Source organism: Sorex fumeus, unplaced genomic scaffold, assembly GCF_029834395.1.
Source record: "Sorex fumeus unplaced genomic scaffold, SorFum_2.1 ptg000061l, whole genome shotgun sequence".
Taxonomy (NCBI): Eukaryota; Metazoa; Chordata; class Mammalia; order Eulipotyphla; family Soricidae; genus Sorex; species Sorex fumeus.
In genome coordinates, this window is record NW_026606118.1 from 47657174 (window position 1) to 47680118 (window position 22945).

General features: G+C 38.5%; 1 protein-coding gene across 8 annotated transcripts in view; it reads left to right on the forward strand.

The window, feature by feature from the left end:
- Positions 1 to 21100, forward strand: part of TRPC4 (transient receptor potential cation channel subfamily C member 4) — a 242286-nt gene extending 221186 nt beyond the window's left edge. For 4 of the 8 annotated variants that reach the window (XM_056125957.1, XM_056125958.1, XM_056125956.1 and 1 more), the window contains exons 9-11: positions 18329 to 18370; positions 18492 to 18581; positions 19984 to 21100. In XM_056125957.1, the coding sequence (XP_055981932.1) occupies positions 18329 to 18370; positions 18492 to 18581; positions 19984 to 20682 (831 nt within the window). In that variant the 3' untranslated portion in view covers positions 20683 to 21100. The remainder of the gene's footprint in view (positions 1 to 18328; positions 18371 to 18491; positions 18582 to 19983) is intronic. The other 4 variants (XM_056125960.1, XM_056125962.1, XM_056125961.1 and 1 more) reach the window with 2 other exon arrangements.
- The last annotated feature ends 1845 nt before the right edge of the window (positions 21101 to 22945 follow it).

A 22945-nucleotide genomic window follows, 5' to 3' on the forward strand; every position in this document is an offset into this window, starting at 1 on the left:
TAAGTTAAAAAGCTCACTTTTCCGCAATTACTAGTCTAAAAAATTTATTCTTTTTTCATCTCTTAAGTTTTCTATTCTAGATTTATGCACAATAAATTCATTTACAATTAGTTATGATGGTAATTTTTCTGCAGACTCATAAAGATTACTAATTTATGGTATTGAATATGTCAATGTTTTGACATGTTATGACAAATAAAGAGTGAAAGTGATATTTTCTCCTTTGTTTTCTCACTGAATCCTGCCTCTAGTTCACCAAACTATAGCAGGTAGCTTGGGTGTAGACTCCAACTTTATATAACTTATTTATTATTCATTTAGTTTGCATTTTCAGATTGAGAAGGTCATGATATTTTGACTTTCAAAAACCTCACTCTTAATAGAATTAACTGCCTTTTTTCTTAGTTGAAATAAGTTCAACATATATGTATTTACATGTTAACACATTGATACATATATATTTAGTTGGGATACATAAATAATGTGTGTTATATATAAAGAAAAAATGAATATGAATGAGACATATATTGGGTATAATATTAAAAAGAAGTTAAGTGAGAAAATAATTTTAAGAAGTTATGTTGCTGTGAATTTTTTGCAATTTGGTTGCCCGTGCTAATATTATGTAAATATATATAAAGATAAGGAGATCCACAAATACTCCTTGATTAAATAGGAAAAGTAAAAGTCCAATAATATTTATTTCATATTGCCAAGACACTGCTTCAGATACTACTATAAGCTTTTAAGGGCATCTTCAAAATCATTTTACTTAACTACACCTTTACAAAAGATCTTGTGACCAGTGAGGTACATGCTTTACATGGGGGAGTCCCAAGTTTATTCCTTGGAATACCACATGGTCCCCAGTACCAAAGGCTGAACCTAGAGTAACAGCCCTTCACCCCTCCACGTCCACAAGCACTAATATATATTGTTTACTTTATTCAGATTCAGATTCCTTTGATGGCAAAAGTAGTGTTGGGGAACTCCCAAATCTTGGTCTTTTGTTTCCAACCCAAATACTATTTTCCAAGGCCTGTCTTGCTTTCCTGAAAAAGAAAATCTTATGGAATACCCACCAACACAACCCATGTTGTTTATTCAACCTTTTTTGATTATTCTCAACAGCTTTTACAGGATCCTACCACTGTTTTCAGCTGCCTCTTTAGAGTCCTGTTTCCCAAAGCCCATAGTTAACAGGTTGGACATCTGCTCTCACCTTAAATAACTTATAGTTATGCCACTTTTTTCTGCATAGAATTACAACTAAACTGAAGATCAAGTTCTTAACTTTTTGGAGACATATTCTCAAACTTAGCCACTTGGAACTCACCTGCTCTTATCAAGCTGTAACTGTATAATGAAGTGAGTGTGCCCAGTCACCTCAACTTGCCTAGACAAAGCCTGAAGAAAGTGTTCCAGGATTGTTCTGGAAAAAATATGTTCCATCCTCTCCAGGAGCCCATTACTGGTGATCTTAAGTGGCTATTTCTGTCTTTGGCATTATACTGAAAAAAAAAATAGCCCTAAAAAGTCATTAGCTGAGTTTTGTTTTTAAATTTTGACTTTTATGGGCTATTGGGGGTTCTGTATAAATTAATCTTCACTTGGAATGCTTTCTATGAGGGTGGAGCATAAATAAAGTAGAAATGTTTCATCATAGGCAGCAACTTCATTATTGAGAAATTGTTTGTCTCTCCAGGAAATTTCACCAATGAGATACTTAATAATAGAATAATGAGGAAATAAAAACATGCATGGCTTTTAGTTTTTGACATTACTCCGTGGCAATATTTTTCACTTACCCCGTTTTATCAGTAAATACTCTTCTCAGTGTTAAAACACTAATTTTCAAACTTCAGTGTGATTAAAGTCATCTAAAATCTCGACTTTAACATGTATTTTTCAGCTTGTGACTTTAATTAGGGATTCTTAATGAAGAATGAATTGGTCTCTTGTCTGGCTCAGCTTATTAAACTAAAACAAAACCACCTTTGTGCTTATTACTCTAGTTCCTTAATCATTCAATTTAATTAAAAATATACTAATGCAGCACTTGGTAAGTGTTCAACTATACACAAAATTTTTAGTGTCATAGACCTGGTTTCTAAGTTGAATGCTTCAATTAATAATTTGATGTATTAAACCAAAAATAACCACTTACATATTGTCTTTCCCTTCCCCTTACCTAAATGAAGGTAGTTGCTTAAAAATAAAATAATTAAAATATTATTTCAACCTTTCTTGTCTTAGGTTTTTCACATTTTAGTTTTCTCTTGGGTACATAGTGAGAATTTCATTAAACACCTTCTCTGTGAAGGTCATTTTAGTATCTGCTGACCAGTCGCCACAGAAATCTTTTCAGTTAAACCACTACAAGAGAATTAGAATTAGAAACTATGAATAGATAACACTAACAATTATCACTAACAAAAAATTTTAATAGTACATACTTAAAAGACTTCATTTTTTAGTGATAACTTATCCAAGTGTTCAATTTCTTAATGTTCACGGCTTTCAGTAGGGCTAACTAAAAAATCTTGAAGATATGACAGTATGACAGTGTGACAGTATCCATCCATGAATATCATCTCTCAATTCCTAATTTACTGCTATAAGATTTGTTTTCAGGTCTTTTTGATTAAATTTGCTTTCCCAAGTGTGATTGTAGAGGAATGAATTACTTGGTAGTTTTAATACTTCTAGTATGTAGAAGAGAAAAAAATAATTTTCTCCTAGTGTATAGTCTCCCTGTGAGATAGCCTCTATAATAAAATACTGATTAACAGGAGAAAAATAAGCAGAAGTTTAATAACATCTGTGTACATGGTAAATACTCGTATTCATTCATGGGAGACAACCAAAGAAAATAGCTTTCTGAAATGGCTCAATATTTCTGAAATACCATCTTCATCCAATAAATACCATCTCTGATCACGATCACGACCATCCTGTTGTTCATCAATTACCTCGAGCAGGCCCCAGTAACGTCTCCTTCGTCTTAGCCCTGAGATTTTTAAAAATGTGTCATATTCAAAGCTCTTTCAGGGTTAGGGGAATGAGACCCATCATTGTTGCTGGTATTTGACATATTGGGTACACCACGGAGAGTTTGCCAGACTCTGCCATGTGGGCAGGTTACATTCGGTAGCCTGCCAGTTTGTCCAAAGTAAGGATGAGATAATAAGATGTTGCGTGGCTGTAAATGCGGCCGCACGCTTCCGAGATCTGGGTTTTATAGTCTATGGGTCTTGGCCGTTGATGGGATTACACGGCGCCAGGGGGCCAGTTGGTGGGTGTGACCCCTACCTACTGGAATATGGAGGAGCTGGGTGGAGGATGCTCAGCCCCGATCCAAGCAGGCTTAGAGATCTCAGCTCCGGACCCGCATGCCTTTGTTCCTCTGCTGGTACCTTCATGCATGTGGAGAGTGGTTTCAGCATGGGGGTGGCTGGTTCTGGAGGTCTTTGGCTGCCACAGCCCTGGTCAGGACAGGGAGGAAACTCAACCGCCTCCCCTCCATCTTCAGGTAAAGATAAAAGATTTTGGAATGAAGAAGGCCAGTTATAGTAGTTTATCAAGAAAGTTGCAGTGAGTGAAAGTGTCCTTACATGCTTATCTTTTCTACTGATAAAAGTTTCTAAAAATTTGCTTGTCTTTCATTCCTGATACCAACAAAAGAGACAACCTTACAAATAGAGATTTCCCTGAGAAATATAAATGTCTGTTACAAAAGGGTAACTTCTGCTACGTTTTTTTTTCTTATTCAGAGTCTGCTATTTCTTTAAAAATAACCAGCTTAAAATAATTCTTATGCTACAGGTACATTCTGGAGTGGTATATTTATCTGTCCTTCAAAAATGAGACCATTCAGTTTACCCCAAAAAAGCTCAAATGAGAATTTTCTGAGATATCTAAAGATACCCCCATACATGTCAATGACATCTGGGTTTGTGTTAGCCAAGACTGTCTAAATGGTAAGGGAAACTGATAACTATCTTTGGAAGAATGAATTTTGAAGGTAATATCTAGGCATAGTATTATTGATAGTAATGTCCTTTCTATCTTTAAAATCCAGCTTTATTTGCCAAGTTAATGAAGCCATTTGTTCATTACTTGTGTGAAATCATCTTCACTTTTATTATTATTATTACTATCATCTTTTGCTTGTTGGGTCACACCCAACAATGCCCAGGGGTTACTCCTGGCTCTGCATTCAGGAATTACTCCTGACAGTGCTGGGGAGACCATATGGGATGCCGGGGATCGAACTCGGCCACATGCAAGGCAAATGCCCTACCCACTGTACTATCACTCCAGCCCCATCTTCTTCACTTTTCTTAACACCCCAGACCCTATCTCATTCCTTGTTTTAGAATATAAGCCCTCAGGGTAGAATTTGTGAACATTTATATATTGTATTTGCCTTTTCCTCCCACTAACCTGACTGAAGGTAGTTTTTATTCAACAAACCCCCAAAAGCTTCGGAGATAGGAGGCACCTTTCCACAGCATACTTAGTTCTGAATGTTGGTTTCTCAAGGAAATTTTCAGTACTTTATACTGTTAAATTTTTATGCTAGGACTGCATTTATTTTCATTTTCTAATTGAATCACTATGAGGTACAATTACAAAGCTTTCATGTTTGAGTTTCAATGATAGAACACCAAGCAATCCACCAGTGCACATTTTTCACCACCAATGTACCCAGTATCCCCTGCCATCCCAACCCTCTCCTGCCTCTATGGTAGACAATTTCCCTCATACTCTCTTTCTCTGCATCTGAGAATTATGGTTCGCAGTACAGATACTGAGAAGCTATCACGTTTGGTCCTTTATCTATTTCCAGCACACATCTCCAATCCCAAACAATCAATCCAACCATCATTGACTTAGTGATCACTTCTCTATTCCAGCTGCCTTCTCCCCCTGCTCATGAGGCAGGCTTCCAACCATGGAGCAATCTTCCCTCCCTTGTCTCTACTGTCCTTGAGTGTTAGTCTCTCTCATGTTATTTTATATTCCACAAATGAGAGCAGTCCTTCCATGTTTGTCCCTCTCTTTATGACTCATTTAACTTAGCATGATACTCTCCATGACCACCCACTTATAAGCAAATTTCATGACTTCATCTTTTCTCACAGCCGCATTAAGTATTCCACTGGATAGATGTACCAAAGTTTCTTTAACCAGTCGTCTATTCTTGGCCACTCAGGTTATTTCCAGATTCTGACTATTGTGAACAGTGCTACAATGAACATATAGGTGCAGATGGCATTTCTACTGTGCGTTTTTAGTACCATCAGGATATATTCCTAGAAGTGGTAGTGCTGGGTCAGATGGAATCTCAATTTCTATTTTTTGAAGGAATGCCCATATTGTTTTCCAAAAATGCTGGACCAGTCAGCATTCCCACCAACAATGAAAGAGAGTTCCTTTCTCCCCACATCTGTACCAGCACTGGTTGTTCTTGTTCTTTTTTTAAAAAAAAAATTCTATCTTATAAAGTAGTTTGAGTAGAAGTCATGGATAATCTTCTCCATTGCCGTTCTGGAGGATGTGATGGATCCATCAGGACGTCGGAGGGCAGTCATCTTGGTCTTATAGTTGGCGAAGGACAGGCGGGCCTTACGAATACTTTTCCCGGCTTCTGCCGCATCTACCAGTACTTCTGCTCTTCTCTCTTTGAGGTCTTCCTTGATCGCATCTCTGCACTGCTTTGCAAGCTCGGACGTTAGCTTGCGGTTGCCTGAGGCATGCGCCAAACCACGCTGGCGAATTAGCTCAAGAGTTTTCGAAGATAGGCGACTTTTTGTGGCTATCTCTCTCTTGGCGTTCCTCGCACATTCATGGAGGTGCTGAACCAGTCGATCGTATTCCTCGTCAATGTTGTCAACAATGGCATCTTCCCATGTTGCCGCAATAGTACCAAAGAGTTCCCAGTTGGTGGTCGTTCTGGGAGTTCTCTTTTTGAACTTTGCAGCCCTTTCTCCTCGCTCTGTGAAGTAGAATTTTGCACGAAGGAGACGGTGGTCCGATCCCGTTCGAAATTTTGGGACAACAGCGACATCAGTCAGGCAAAACCGTCGATTGAATATGATGTGGTCTATTTCATTGTGGAATCGTCCACCGGGAGACTCCCATGTCCATCGTTTAGATTCTGCCTTCTGGAACTGTGAGTTACCATGAATGGTCTTGGTCGACATGATGAACTCAGACAGTCTCTCACCCTGTTCGTTCCATTCTAGGCCATGGGTTCCGATGTGAAGTTCTTCAGCTGATCTTCTCGGTCCTATCTTGGCATTAAAATCACCCACAATGATCTTGTAGAAGGTGTGGTCTTCTTTATAGAACTTCTCTAGCTCCATGTAGAACTTCTCGATTTCTCTTTCATCATAATGAGATGTTGGTGCGTAGACAACGAAGATAGAAACTGCAGGCAGTGAGCCACATCTATTCAAATGTAAACGTCCGATTCGGGTTGTTCTACTCAAATCTCTTCGATAGCCATGTCCACTTGCCGACATACCAAATTCCACAGGATGGGTATGTCGTTCCCAACGTTCTCCCTTCCGAAATCCGACACGCCATTTCGTCAGTAAAGAAGCAAACAGCACCCGGCCCAGACAAGGTCAGACCTGAACACCTGAAGAACCTGCCGTCAGTACTCATAAATACACTGGCTCGGCTCTTCACTCGCTACCTGTCTGAATGCAAGGTTCCATCTCAATGGAAAACCAGCAGGACCGTACTACTGTTCAAGAAGGGAGACATCCATGACATTGGCAACTATCGCCCGATCTGCCTATTGTCTGTCATCTACAAGTTGTTCACTCGAGTCATCCTGAATAGGATTGGCAGAACACTAGATGAAGGACAACCATGTGAGCAAGCAGGGTTCCGCAAAGGATTCAGCACCATCGACCATATCCACACGATAACCAAACTCATTGAGGTTTCTCGGGAGTTCAAGATGCCGCTCTGCTTAACGTTCATTGATTTAAAGAAGGCCTTTGATTCTGTTGAGACGGAAGCGGTCATTGAAGCCCTAGCCAATCAGGGCATTCAAGCCCAATACATCAGGATCCTCCGTGAGCTGTATTGCGGATTCACTACCAGGATCTCACCATTCTACAAAGAAGTGATCGTTGATGTCAAGAGAGGGGTGCGGCAGGGTGATACCATTTCACCAAAACTCTTCAGTGCCACCCTCGAGAACATCATGCGACGACTGGAATGGGAAGGAATGGGAGTGAAGATAGATGGTCGGCAACTACACCACCTCCGCTTTGCTGATGACATTGTTTTAATAACACCAAACATCAGCCAAGCGGCACAAATGCTGGCCGACTTTGACCGTGAGTGTGGAAAGGTAGGACTACAGCTGAATCTTACGAAGACAATGTTTATGAGAAACAGCCTTGTTCCTGACGCCCCATTCGCTCTCAATGGAACGACCATCTCCGAATGCAACAGCTATGTGTACCTAGGTCGAGAGGTCAACATGAGAAATGACCTGGCACCCAAGCTGCGCAGGAGGAAGAGAGCGGCTTGGAACGCCTTCAAGAACGTCGAAGAAATAGCTAAGAGGACGAAGAACCTCCGGCTCCGGGCACATCTCTTTGATTCCACTGTTCTTCCTGCATTAACATATGCCTCAGAGACCTGGGCCCTACGCAAACAAGATGAGAACGCCATTCAGGTCTCCCAAAGAAGAATAGAAAGAGCTATGCTTGGAATATCACGTTTCACTCAAATGAGAGAACGAATCCGGAGCTCTGACATCCGTCGACGATCAAGGATCAGGGACGCTGTCTCATTTGCCAAGGTGTCGAAAATCAGATGGGCTGGTCACGTAATGAGATTTAAAGACGACCGTTGGACTAGAGCTGTTACTGATTGGATTCCACGGGATGTCAAGAGACCGCGTGGCCGCCCACCTACCAGATGGTCAGACTTCTTTGTCAAGGTCATGAACGATCGGTTTGAGGCCCTCCATGTTCCCGGAGCGAAGAGATGCCATTGGGCTACACTAGCACGCGACAGGGACAAATGGAGACGTTACTGGCGCCCGCTCGAGCAAATCGACGACTAACGGGAAGTTAAGTGATTAAGTGATTAAGTGATAAAGTAGTTAACAATATTTGATTACTTTTAATATTCAAACACGAGTCCCATCGCCATACACCTCCCACCACCATATATCAAGTGTTTCTATCCCGTACTCCATTTCCTGACCCAAAGCAAAACTGAAATAATATAATATTTCCCTCTAAGGTTAGTTGTCTCCTACTTTGAATCCCATAAAAAGTGGTGCAGTACTCTCAGTCTATGAGTAGGCTATGTCCTATGAATTGTTGCATGGTCCAGGAAAAGGTTCACTCATGGGTGAGGCTCGGCACAAGTGTGTGAAGAGTGGCCATGAGCATGGTGGCAGTTGAGTTCTGGAGGTTTTCGCCTGATGTGCTGGCTGGGTCCCTTGGGGAAAGGGAGGGGGGTCTCACGCAACACCCTTTGGGGCACTCTGAGTGAAACAGCCTGGTCCAGTGGTCCAGGGGCATAGTTAAGATGATCATCATGTTATGCTCCTTTCCAGGAGAAAAGGACATGCGATCTGGATGGTGTACGATGACGAGATTATCTGGCACTCATGGGTGTCACTACTGAGTCGCTGGATACAGGGAGGAATATGAGCATAGGATCTCAGTTGATCTTGCTCTTTTTTTTTCTTTTTTTTTCTTTTTGGATCACACCCAGCATTGAACAGGGGTTACTCCTGGCTCTGCACTCAGAAATTACTCCTGGTGGTGCTCAGGGTCCCATATGGGATGCTGGGAATCAAACCTGGGTTGGCTGCATGCAAGACAAATGCCCTACCCGCTGTGCTATCACTCTAGCCCCTCTTGTTCTTTTTGATGTGTGCCAGTCTCTGTGGTGTGAGATGATATCTCATAGTTGTTTTGATTTGCATCTCACTGATGATTAACAATGTAGAACATTTTTCCTGTGCTTTTTGGCAATTTGTATTTTTGTTTTTTGAGGAAGCTTCTGTTCATTTCTTTTCCCCATTTTTTGATGGGTTTGGAGGGCTTTTTTTCTTGTACAGTTATATGAGTGTCTTTTTCTGTTGTTGCTTGTTTTATTTTTTTTTATTTTTATTTATTTTTTTTTTTTGCTTTTTGGTTCACACCTGGCAATGCGCAAGGGTTACTCCTAGCTCTGCACTCAGGAATTACCCCTCGTGGTGCTCAGGGGACCATATTGGATGCTGGGAATCGAACCCAGGTAGGCTGAGTGCAAAGCAAACGCCCTACCCACTGTGCTATTTTGCTCCAGCCCCATGAGTGTCTTGTATATCCTCGATGTTAACCCCTCGTCATTATTATTGGATAAAAATTCTTTCCCATTTTGTGGACTCTCTCTGTATTTTGGTCACTGTTTCCTTTGATGTGCAGAAGCTTCTTAGTTTAATGTAGTCCCATTTCTTTATGTTTGTTTCCACTTGCATGGTCAGTGGTATTTCATTCTTAAAGATGCTTTAGCTTCAATGTCATGAAGAGTTTTGCCTACATTTTCCTCCATGTATCTTATGGATGCATATCTGATATTGAGACCTTTAATCCACTTTAATCTGACTTTTGTACCTGGAGTTAGACAGACGTCAGAGTCCATATTTTTTGCAGGTAGCTGTCCCAGTTTTTCTAACACCACTTGTTGAAGAGGATTTCCTTGTTCCACTTCACATTTCTCACTCCTTTATCAAAGATTAAGTTATAATATATTTGAGAGTCTGTAACAGAATAATCAACTCTGTTCCATTGGTCTGCAGGTCTATTTCTAGTCCAGTAACCATGCTGTTTTAATTACTACTGCTTTGAAGTACAGTTTGAAGTTGTCCCAGCAATACTACTTCTGGGAATATATCCTGCTGGTGCAACTTCTTTTTCCTAAGGATAGATTTAGCTATTTGTGAGGATTTATTGTTTCATATGAATTTCAGGTGTGTTTTGCCTATTACTTTGAAGAATGTCATGAGTATCCTTATAGGAATTGCATTAAATCTGTATGGTGCTTTGGGGAATTTATACATTTCGTCCAGATTTTCTTGTTTCATGCCATAAAGATTCTCAAAATAATCTCTGAGGATTCTTTGAATTCCTGTAGTTTCTGTTGTGATGTCCCCCTTTTTGTTTCTGATTCTGTTTATTAGGGTTTTCTCTCTCCCTTTCTTTGTGAGTCTTGCTAGAGGTTTATAGATCTTGTTTATTGTCTCAAAGAACCTGCTCTTGGTTTCAATAATCTTTTGGATTGTTTTGGGGCTTCTGTCTTGTTCATCTGCTATAAGTTTAATTATTTCCTTCCTCCTGCCTGGGTTGGGCTCCTTTTATAGGTCATTCTCCACGATCGTAAGCTGTTAGGTTAGATTACTTATGTGGACTTGCTCTTCCTTCCTAAGAAATGCTTGTAGAATTATAAACTTTCCTCTTAATGTAGTTTTTGCCTTGTCCCATAAGTTCTGTTAACTTGTGTCTTCATTCTCATTTGTTTCCAGGAATCATTTGATTTCCTCTTTGTTTTCCTTTCTAAGCCATTCGATGTTCAGTAGTGAGCTGTTTAATTTCCAGGTTTGATTTGATTTTTCTGTTTGTGTGTGGGGGGTTCACTTCTATTTTCAATGCATTATGGTCTGAAAATATTGATACAACATCTATTTTCTTAATTTTATAGAGGTATGTTTTGTGGCCCAGCATGTGGTCTATCTTGGAGAATGTCCCATGCACACTTGAGAAGAATGTTTATTCAGCATTTTGAGGATAAAGTATCCTGTATATATCTACTAAGCCCCTTTCTTCCATTTCTTCCCCCCAGATAAAATATGTCTTGCTAAGCTTGAGTCTGGTTGATCTATCAAGAGGTGATAAAGTGGTCTTGAAAGATCCCACTAGTATTGTGTTACTATTGATGTCTTCTTCAAGTCTCTGAGTGGTTGTTTTAAGTATTTTACTGTTACCTCATTAGGTGCATATACATTTAACAGTGTAAGTTCTTCCTGATATACTGATCCCTGGATCAAAAATAAATTACCTTCACTCTCTCTTGTGACCTTCTTCAGTCTGAAATCAATGTGGTCTGATACCAGAATGGTCACCCCAGCTTTTTTGAGGGAGTTATTTGTCTATAGAATCGTTTTCTAGCCTTTGACTTTGAATCTGTGTTTGCTCTGACTGTTCAGATTTTTTGCAGGCAGCAGAATGTTGAGTTCAATTTTCTGACCCATCCTGCAACTCTGTGTCTTTCAATTTGTGTGTTTAACCTATTGATGTTCAGAGAGATTATTGTTATAGGGTCTTTGTCCCATGTTTATATCAAAGTTTGATGTATTTGGGAGGGCTTTTCTTGTTTTAAAGTGGCCTGTTTTGTTGTTCTTGTAACCATGGTTTTGAGTGTATGAAGTTCCTAAGTTACTGTTTGTCTTTGAAACTGTGTGTTGGTCCTTCTGATATAAATGAAGGTCTAGTTGGGTAAAGTATTTTTGGTGAGGTATTTATTTCATTGAGTTTTTTCACTATGTCCCACCACTGTTTTCAGGCCCTGAGGGTTTCATCAGATTTGTCGGTTGTAAATCTTATAAAGGATGCTCCTTTATAGGAAATTTCTTTCTTTGATCTTGTGACTTTCAGAATTTTATCTCTGTTTATGGTTTTCATCATTCTAATAAGGATGTGTCTTGGACTATTTTTATTTGGATTTCTTCTAGCTGGTACCCTTCGAGCGTCCTGAATCTGGTCTCATGTGTCATTTTGCTCTGGGAACATCTTAGGAATGATGTCTTTGACAGTTTCTTCTTCATAAGGTTTTCTTCTATTCCTCTGGAACTCCAATGATTCTTGTTATTCCTCTTAGCTTCATTCCTATTTTCTCTTGACATCTGTTGGTTAATTTTGAGGCTCTTTTCCATTTTCTTCTATTGTTCGGAGATTCTTTGCACCTCATCTTAGAGCTCACAGATTCTGTCCTCAGCAGGTGTTACTCTGATGCTGAGGCCTTTCACTGAGTTTTTCATTTCTCCTACCAGGTTTTTCAGATCTATCATGTCTGTTTATAATTTTATTTGGATTTTCATCATTTCTGCTCTCAAATCCTCATGTATTTTATTGGCAGTGCATTTCATTGTTTCTTCTAACTCCATATGCATCCATAATAGATCGCTTCTAAATTCCTTATCAGAGGTTGTCTAGCTCGTTATTACTCGTTGCATCATCTGGGCTAGCTTCTTCACTCACTAAGCCTGGTGGGTTTCTGCATTTCTTTACCATTGTGACCTGTGTGGATTGGACACTCACCATTATTATTGTGGTTTTGGTGCAGTATTAATTGAGGTAGGGGTTAATGAAGTATTGACCTAATGTGTTTTGGTAATCAGACAGCACTAGTGAAAGTTCCATATAAGAGGTTAATTTATGGTTCTTATGGGGTAGGAAGAGGGAGATTAACTTGCGACTGCGCTGCTCCAGATGCCACTCTCACCAGGTCTCTGACTTAGGTCTTTGCAGCTGGAAACTGGCTATCTCCTCTGGACCCCACAGGTCCCACAAAGTTTTGGAAACAGCCCAGGCCCACACACAGCCTTGGCTCCCTAAAATGCATTTAAAACAAACAACAAAACACCATGGAGTCTGACAATAGAATTGAGTTTACCAGAAGGGGTCAGGGTGAATACAAAGGGTAGAGGGAGACTAATCAACTGTGGTGGAATTATTAAACTTTGCTGATAATGCATTTGAAGAAGTGTGAACCTATGCTCTTAAATACAGTGCTGTAAAACAATGAATCTCATTTTTTGAAATTCATGCTTAAAGCAGTATGTAGCTACAACTGTGAGCAAATTTAAATTTTCTAAAATGTACCTCATCCTGGAATGATGGCCCCTTTCATTCCTCCCCACCCACCCACCCCCTTTTTTAAAAGGAGAACATAACAGCCAAGTCCCTTCAGGGATTCACTGAACAAAGCAAAGAATAAAAAGCATAATTTATGGGCTTAAAAATCAGTGACAGACTGAAACCCAAGTGGAAATGAGAGAAAACAGCACTGACAATTGACTGCAGCTATACAAACCAACTCTGAGAACTGAACCCGACATTCCACATGGGGACATGGAGAGAACTGGAGAGTTATAGTGAGAAAATGTCACAGTTCATTCCCGAGAGCCCTTTCTTTTTCAGCTGCAAAACCTTTGCTGCTCTAAAGCAAACTGACACTTCTATTGAAATTTGGTTACTGCACAGAGGCAGAACTTCTCACTAGAAGGTCATTTCCTTTACCCTTACTTCTATGATCTAAAAACTGCCATTGTCTTGTCCTAAAAAATCAGGAGAAACCTGCAACCTGAGAGTTATGTTACTGTGGCACCGGGGCACCTGCCTGTCAGAACAGAACATTCTGCACACAATGTTAGTCTTCTTATGTAAGCTACAGAGAAAACGAGGCGACTTGAAGCATACATCTACCTGCCAAACATTTTCCTAGACATCAAAGAAGGCACTTGGTTTGTCAGCAGTTCATTGCGTACCTAAATACCATTTAATTTTTTATTACAAATTGAATCCCCACAAATTTTCAGTAACGTTGTAGACATGAGCTTGCTGACTGAGAAATTCTTTATTCTTAGCTTAGATCTGTCATATTAACTCCAATCTATGTAATATTTTTTATTAGACTGAACACCTAGACATTGCAGATTAATTTATCAATGTTTAACATGTACATGGCTTGAACATAATTATTTATTGTCCACATAGATACCTTTAATAAAATATCCTTCATTATATTATTTTTATAAAACTAAATTATTTCCCATTTCCAGTATATTCCGATTATAAGATGTAATATATTTCCTGTCATAGTATATCCCTTTGAAACTTAATTGATGCCACCTACACATCTTGAAAACCTGTTAGAAATTGTTGATGATAGTTCTACTATATGCTACTTAATGATGTTAATAATTAAGTAGCATATAGTAGATTATTAAAAAGGCCCAAGCGGGCCCAGTAACGTCTCCATTGGAGACTTTGTTGTTACTGTGTCTGGCATATCGAATACTCTCGGTAGCTTGCCGGGCTCTCCGAGAGGGGGCAGTTATTGTACTATGATAAAAAGGTATTTTGATTATTAGTTGAATTGTGTCTTTCCTAAAAGAAGATAGTGTGGTCCCAATTTCCAATAGATAGAATGTGACCTATCTTAGAAATATCAATTAAATATAATTAGGCTGGAGCGATAGCACAGCGGGTAGGGCGTTCGCCTTACACGCGGCCAACATGGCCGGCCCGAGTTCGATTCCTCCGCCCCTCTCGGAGAGCCTGGCAAGCTACCAAGAGTATTCGATATGCCAGACACAGTAACAACAAAGTCTCCAATGGAGACGTTACTGGGCCCGCTCGAGCAAATCGACGATCAACGGGAGGGCCTTTACCTTTACCTTTTACTGTAGCACTGTCCCATTGATCATCGGTTTGCTCGAGCGGGCACCAGTAATGTCTCCATTGTGGGACTTGGTTACGGTTTTTGACATATCAAATACACCATGAGGAGCTTTCCAGGCTCTGCCGTGCAGGCAGGATACTCTTGGTAGCTTGCCGGGCTTTGAGAGAGGAGAGGGATGGAGGAATCGAATCCGAGTCAGCCACGTTCAAGGAAAACGCCCTACCAGCTGTACTATCACTCCAGACTATGGGAAAATTCCTGTGAAGATAGGAACAGAAATAGGAATTATGCAGCTACAAACCAAGGAACCACAAGAATTAACACCAGAAGCCAAGGGGAAAGAAATGATTCTACCTTGAGTCACAGAAGTGTCATGTTCTTCCAGGATTTTGTCTTGACACTTGTTGTCCCACAAATTTCTGTTTAAAGACATCCCAGAGCTCTGGGAAGTTAATACAGAATACACCAGCAATTTTTCTTTGGTTGATTTTTACTCAAAGAAATGTGGGTCTAGTATGAGAATGCTGATCCTTCAAGAAAGCTGATAGAGAAGAGGATTAAAGTCATAGATTATATTTCATATGATTCCAAATGACTTAATATTTACTTAGTAGACTCCCATGTAATCCCATCAACATCCAAGACCCAGAGACTATAAAACCCAGCTTCCAGAAACGCACGGCTGCATTTGCGGCCCTGCACAACGTTCTATTATCTTATTCTTACTTTGGATAAACTGGCAGGCTACCAAATGTAACCTGCCCACACGGCAGAGTCTGGCAAACTCCCCGTGGCGTACCCAGTATGCCAAATACCAGTAACAATGATGGGTCTCATTCTCCTAACCCTGAAAGAGCCTTGAATATGGCACTTTTTAAAAAAATCAGGGCTAGGATGAAGGAGACGTTACTGGGGCCTCCTCGAGGCAATCGATGAACAACAGGTCGATTGTGATTGTTGTGATTGACTCTCATGGATAGAAAAAGCAAAGAGTGGGGTTAAAGAGAGAGTATAGCAGTAGCAGTTAAAGCACTTACCTTGTACATCTAACCGAGGTTCCCACACCAGAACCCCATATGTTCCCCAGAGCCCCGCCAGGAGCGACATCTGAATGCAGAGCCCGGATTAGGTCCTAAACACTGCCCTGCCTTGTTCTCCCCTCGAAAAATTTCATCTAATTTCATCATTATCACTGTAGCACTGTCCTCCCCTTGTTCATCAATTTGCTCGAGCGGGCACCAGTAACATTTCCATTGTGAGACTTGTTACTGTTTTTGGCATCACAAATACACCATGGGGAGCTTGCCAGGCTCTGCCATGCAGGCAGAATACTCTCGGTAGCTTGCGGGATCTCCAAGAGGGATGGAGGAATTGAACCCGGGTTGGCCACGTGGAAGGCAAATGCTCTACCTGCTATGCTACCGCTCTGGCCCAATTTTATCATTAGACTAAGTTAAATCCTAATCACTGAATATTTGGTGCCATCTAAGCTTCTAATTTTGATTACAAACTCGTTTTAATATCAAGATTAAACATAAAGTTATTCCTTCCTCAGTATGTGAGAGCTGCTGCTCTCTTCCCCATGCCAGTTGCCTGAACCATTCCTATGGGGATATAAATACCCATACAAATTCTCTATAAGGTGTCACTATATATCTCTTCTTCTGATAGCCTCTTTAATGTTAATTTGTTTGTTGATATGTTTTTCAGCCCAGTGTTGTTATTTATTTCCTTGTACGCAAACATTCTTACAACACTTCTTGTGGTTTGTTTTTGTATTTTGTCTTCATCTGAATATGTTTTCTTGGCATCTAGTCTAATAATCCATGTTACTACGTAACTCATAGAAAATTGATCTCTATAATATTTATAGTGAATGTGTGAAAGAAGTTGGTGTACTGATGGCATTTGTATTTAGGGAAATCTGGAAGATTTTCTTTCCATGTAGAAGTGCGTTGTCTTATTTGTGTTAGATTTCAGCTGGGCTTCATCTCACTAGGAGTCACACACCTCCCTCTGGTGGCACAGACATAAAATTCCCCATACTAAATGCTTCAGGATGTTTTACCTTTTTCAAGTTTCCCAGTCTTTTAACGAATAGCATAAACTAATGTAAAATTTATTTCTGAAGACTCAAGTCAATGGATGGCGTTCAAAATATAGTGGAAGGGGCTGTGGAATAGTAATAGATGGATCTTGAAAGCAGAGGATTGGTTCAGTAACTCTCTAAATGTAAAACAACTTCAATAGTATTATAAACAATGGCATCTTAATTAAATTATACTTAAAGTAAATAATTAGTGGTTTTTAGGAAGTTAAACTGTGTCTCATTTATTATTAAAAGTCACTAATAATCATTCTTATGACAATGCAAATGCTATTTGTGGGCTAGCTCTGAGGTATAAACTACACTCTTTACATACTTGAAAGCCTGGTTTCTTTGCCAAGCACTGGAAAAAAAGAAAGGAAAAGAAGGAAAGGCGAGGGGAAGGGAAAAGAAAGGAAGGAAGAAGGAGAAGAAGGGAGAAAGGATGGGAGGAAGTTAGCCATTTTCCCCCATTGCCATAAAAGGAAAAACTAGACTGTATTTTGATTTGTTTCATCTTTCTCAAATATTATTTCATAGTGATTGACACACGTAAAATTCTAAAAATTAGTTTTTTGCTCTATGATTAATTATTTAATAAGGAACAAGATAAAAATGGCTAAATTGAAGATAGTCTTGCTTTACTTTCTCTAAATTTATCAAACTTATTTCTAACATTGTATTTTATTTAGACTTATTTTTGTTGAGTTTATCTTCCTTATCAACCAATACTGATATTAATTTCAAATGCATAGAATTGAGATTATTATATCTTTTTTCTAGTACGTTAGAATGCTTATAAAATCTGAGTACATAATTTTGGTGAGATTTCATATTAAACTGATTTTATAAAGAATTCATTCAGTCAAAATACCTCTCCTTTTTCTCTCTGTCTCTGTCTCTGTATCTCTGTCTCTCTGTCTGTCTGTCTCTGTCTGTCTCTGTCTGTCTCTCTCTTTCACTCTCTCTCTCTCTCTCTCTTTCTCTCCCTCCCCCCATCTGCCTTCCATTTGTACTACAAAATTACAGCCCTATACTAACCCTAACTCTGCTTCCAAATACTTCTCATCTCTTCAAAACAACAGTTGGGACTCATATTTCTTTGTGGAAAATGATAAATCTATCAACCCTGTTTAAACAACCATTTCTTTCATCTTTTGTTAAATCCTACCATCTAATTAAAAGCAGCCCTCTTTAAAATAACTCTAATTGAAATTAGTCCTGGGTTCTTTATCACTTAGCCATGACTTCCTGATAATGTGATGCGTGCTATAGCAAAATTTCTAATCTTGTTTTGCTGATTTTTATGAAGACCTTTATATTGTTATACTGCTATTTAATTCTAGCCAAGTCATGTTTATTTTATTTTTTATATTTACTTTTGTATGTCCCAGCTATCTCATTAACAATTCAAATGAATTAGGATATGGATCAAGTTTTATTACATAGTTCTATATCACCTGATATTAAGACCACAACATATCCATTATTGTCAATTTATTCTATATATATATTGGATTATTTATAGATGCAGACTCTATCTCTTCACAATTTCATTTCTTTCATATTCTTCATTCATGTGACTGTTTCATGCATTCACTGACTGTTGAATTCACTGACTGTTGTTTACTGTCTAGCAAAATTCCCATTTTGGGAAAATGAGGAAGAAAAATTTTAGGTATAATAAACTTATTTCCAGAATACAGATGTGTTACTATACTAAAAATACACGGTCCCTTTCTTTTCCAGAGGCGAGCAGCTGATAATTTGAGAAGACATCACCAATATCAAGTAAGTCACTCTTGCATTCTTTCTTGAAATTCACATTAAAATACCATCCCCTCTTCAAAACTGACTAGGGAAATCATATTTATGCATTGAATCTCAATCGTATTGTTTTTAAATACCCCAGGAAGTAATGAGGAACCTGGTGAAACGATACGTTGCTGCAATGATCAGAGATGCTAAAACTGAAGAAGGCCTGACTGAAGAGAACTTTAAGGTAAACATTTCCATCTTTATCCCCAAAAGGCAGCTCCTATAAGCATGAGATCAGGCATTTAGTGTCAGTGTTAAGAATACAGCCATGTGTTTAGCCAAAACTCTTTTTTTAAATTTTTTAATTAAAACCCCATTGGATTATCGGGGTGGGGGGGAAGTGAAATTTCTTCCCAAAATATATTTTTTCAAACAGACAATCTAAAATGTCAAAGGGAACTTATTTAGAGGCTGAGAAAATCTTATTGCTTTGTGGTAGTCAGATTTGCTGATCCCAGCAACACTCTACTGAGTGAGCAATCATTTTTTTTCTAATTTTAGATGGATTTACAAACTTGAAACACCCCTAACTCACAGCTCATAATAGCAACAATATCACACACCTGTACACTCTGCACAATTTTGAGAGCAGAAATCCTACAAGTCTGAAGTTGCCTATAATTTTAAAGTCTTTCTCCTTGAGTTGTTTCTTTGTTTATTTTCATTGGCTCTATCGAAAGAAAAAATAGATGAGATGTGCAAAATAAATGTCTATGTCAAGAATATAAAATAACTTTGTTAGGAAAACAACAGGTACAACAGAGAAAAACAATAAGCAGACAAGTTAAAGTTATTGATAAATATCAAAAAGTCAAGCACAAGTGGAAAATTGGTTATGATGCAAAATGTTCTTCGCAACCCACAACTTCTTAAATGATTCGCAGTGTTTGAAAGATGAGTTGGAAGTCGGAAATAAGTCACCCACCAAAAAGATCACCATCAAGTTAAGATTTACACTCAGCTGTTTAGATAGATTAGAGAAAAGAGGAAATTTGAGACACGCTTCCTTTCTGAAATCCTTGACAGGCTGAGTTTATTGTACCAGATGTGGGTAAAATCAACTCCAAAGAATTTAAGCAACTGAACAAAAAGTACTATCAACTCTGGGAAGGTTTGACTCCATTTAGTTTTGTTCTAAAAGCCTTTTGATCAGCAAAATGAGCTAATAGACGAATTCTTTAAAAATACATTTCTGAGAAAACGAGAGGTAAATTGCAAACCAACAATTAACCTGGAGAGGAAGCCTTTGAAATTGTAGTTCCAAGAAACCCAATAAACATAACGATTCAGCAGCAGAAAAGATCTCTTTCTGATATTTTCCATTACCCTTAGTTAGTCTTTTTGTTACTACAGAACTCCCAACAGAGAAATTAGGAGGCATCAAAATGACCCAGTTTCAGGAAGAGAGCTGGCAGTTCTAAATACAGCCAGGGCAGAGCAGAATCCTTGCTCTGCAAAATGGGAAAAAGTGAGACCTATGTTTAAATAGAGCAAATGGTGCGTCCTGGGAATGGTGAAGACACTCATTCCTCCTTTTTCTTTCTTTCTTTCTCTCTCTCTCTTTTTTTATTTTCAATTTCTCTTAGGAACTAAAGCAAGACATATCTAGCTTCCGCTTCGAAGTTCTGGGCTTACTAAGAGGAAGCAAACTGCCTACAGTGCAGTCCGCGAAGGAGTCTTCTAATTCAGCCGACTCCGATGAAAAGAGTGATAACGAAGGTAGTAGTACGGCCAAGAAAAAGAACTTCAGCCTTTTTGATTTAACCACGCTGATTCACCCGCGATCTGCAGCGATCGCCTCGGAAAGACTTAACATAAGCAATGGCTCCGCCCTGGTGGTGCAGGAGCCCACTCGAGAGAAGCAGAGAAAAATGAATTTTGTAACCGATATCAAAAACTTCGGGTTATTTCATAGACGATCGAAACAAACCGCTGCCGAGCAAAATGCAAACCAAATCTTCTCTGTTTCAGAAGAGGTTTCTCGTCAACGGGCTGAAGGACCACTGGAGAGAAATATCCCACTGGAATCTGGAGGATTAGCTTCACGGGGTGACTTGAGCATCCCGGGGCTCAGTGAACAATGTGTCTTAGTAGACCACCGAGAAAGGAATACGGACACCCTGGGATTGCAGGTAGGCAAGAGAATGTGTGCGTTCTCATCAGAGAAGGTGGTGGTGGAGGACACGGTTCCTATCATACCAAAGGAGAAGCATGCAAAGGACGAGGACTCTAGTATAGACTATGACACAGTCACCCAAGAAGATTATGTGACCACGAGATTGTGATACTTGAAGGAGGAAGCATTTTATCGCACATATACATAATTTCCATAGCTCTCTGGGTAGGGGGAGCTCTTTAAAAGTTCATTAGCGATGCAAAATGCCACTTTATAGCAGTCATCAACTGTGATATATTAACTTGTAACTGTCTAAAAGGCGAAGGCTACCATCAGCCCATGTTCTGTAGCCGCTTTTCCTGTCACGATGTGTTTTACAGAGTTTTTTCTTTTCTTTTTGTTTTTGTTAACAAATAAATGCACCTTGTATTCTTGTACTGTTGCAATAATCCACAGGAAGTTTTTAGCTATCTTTTTCAATTAAAACAAATGTTATTTATTTCATCTGGAAGTTGGCTCCAATTATAGATATTTTTATATGCAAAAAATGTAGTCAAAATATTAGAGCTTTTCTTGATTTACAGGGAGGGGGGTCCTAGAGATTGTTACTCTTCAAGAATTTTTCACCCACCCTTAGATTTTCGTGTTAAAACACAACCACCAAATTATTCCATAAGAACATGTAAATATAGTACACAATTAAAACAAATAGACCTTCTCATGTAGACATGATCCAACTCATTTTTAAAATGCAGGTCAGATTTTAGTTTTCCCAGAGCTTTTCTTCAGTAAGTAAAAGAAATACTTTTAATAAATTTTGATGAAGACCACATTTTAACAACACTGTGCAAAAAATGGTTGTATTTCAAGTTTTTTAAAACTTACATTTTTCAGGTGTAAATGTTAACCAGTATGTGAGGCTTTATGAATGACTTGAATTTCAAAAAAGTGGCAAAAGGTTTCAGTGTAAAAGTAATAATAATAATAATAAATACCATAAACAAGGGGAGATGGCTGTGTTATTCTGATGGTAATACATTAATTTTAACAGTCTAAATCTAAGCAAAATTAAATTCTGATTTCAATCTGTGCAATATTTGTTGCCAATTCAAAAGAACTTAAAAACATAGTCGTTTCGCTCTCTTTCCCTTAGAGCCTAGGATATATTTAATTAAAATTAAAATCACTTTATTAATTGTAGTAGTAGATACATGGTGTTCTCCATGGGGCCAGCATACTTGATGGTTTGTTTATTCTATTGTTTTCAATGTAATTTAGCTTTTATTACTCTCATCCACTGAACCATTTCAAGGAAGTTTTTTTTTTACAAAAAACCATACTGTCAATTTTTTTTATGATTTACCTATGTGTCTATTTAAGCTACTATGGAAATAAGCTTCTTCACTGCATTCAATTAGCATTTATTTAAAATAAATACATTTTTTAAAGATTGCTTCTTGTTTTACCTCAAAAATTACCTCCTTTAACCTGAAAATTCATATGCACTAACACTGAAAAAAACTGCATGGCATTACAGAACCCAGGTTTCTGATTATTGTACATCAAAAATGTAGGGATAGTGCAATAACAAGGCACACCCATTTTCTTTGTGCACTGCGTGTTTTAGCACCAATGTACTTCTCTTAACAGCCCTCTTTCTTTTCTTAATCTCCTGAGGAATCTGAGGCATGCACTAAGTAGATTAAGGTTGGCAACTAATGATGACACTCTGATATGGTGTTAAGGTGAGGCCCTTAACCACTGCATCACACTAGCTCCCTGACATTCAACACAACCCAACTCACAGGGTTTAGTGTTGCCACTTCTGAAATGCTGTACTTTAAAAGAAAATGGATTTGAACAACTGTAAATTTGTGTCCTTTAAAAGCAAGAAATAATGTGCAAAATTAAACATCACTGGTTTAGATTCTTCAGCCTTTAATTGCATCATAGAGGATATTACATTTCGAATATGAATTTGGCACAAGATCTCAAAATTCAGCTTAAAATATTAGAGTTCAGTTTTCAGAAAAATCAGAGACACTCAGTTGCTCCTCTTTAATCTGTTTTATTTTGAGATTTAGTAATGGCCCAGGTAGACTTTAGAAACTCATGTCCTAATGAATGTGCTTATTGCTTCAAACCCATCTTGAATCTCAAGCCCACATTCAATCTCTAATGTGTTAGCAGTCCAAATCAGCCTTGGGAATCATAAAATACTCTTGTTCAAAAGTCAGACATACTTAGGAAATTGTAGACTCATTTTAAGTACTCCTGAGTATTTTACATATTTTAAGGGTGATTTTGCTTCTTCTATTTGCTTATTTTACAATTAGTAATATGTATATAATATAATATTTACATATAAACATATATCCACCATACATAGTTTATCAGAATTCAATTACAATTTTTTTCTGCTCTTTCAAACA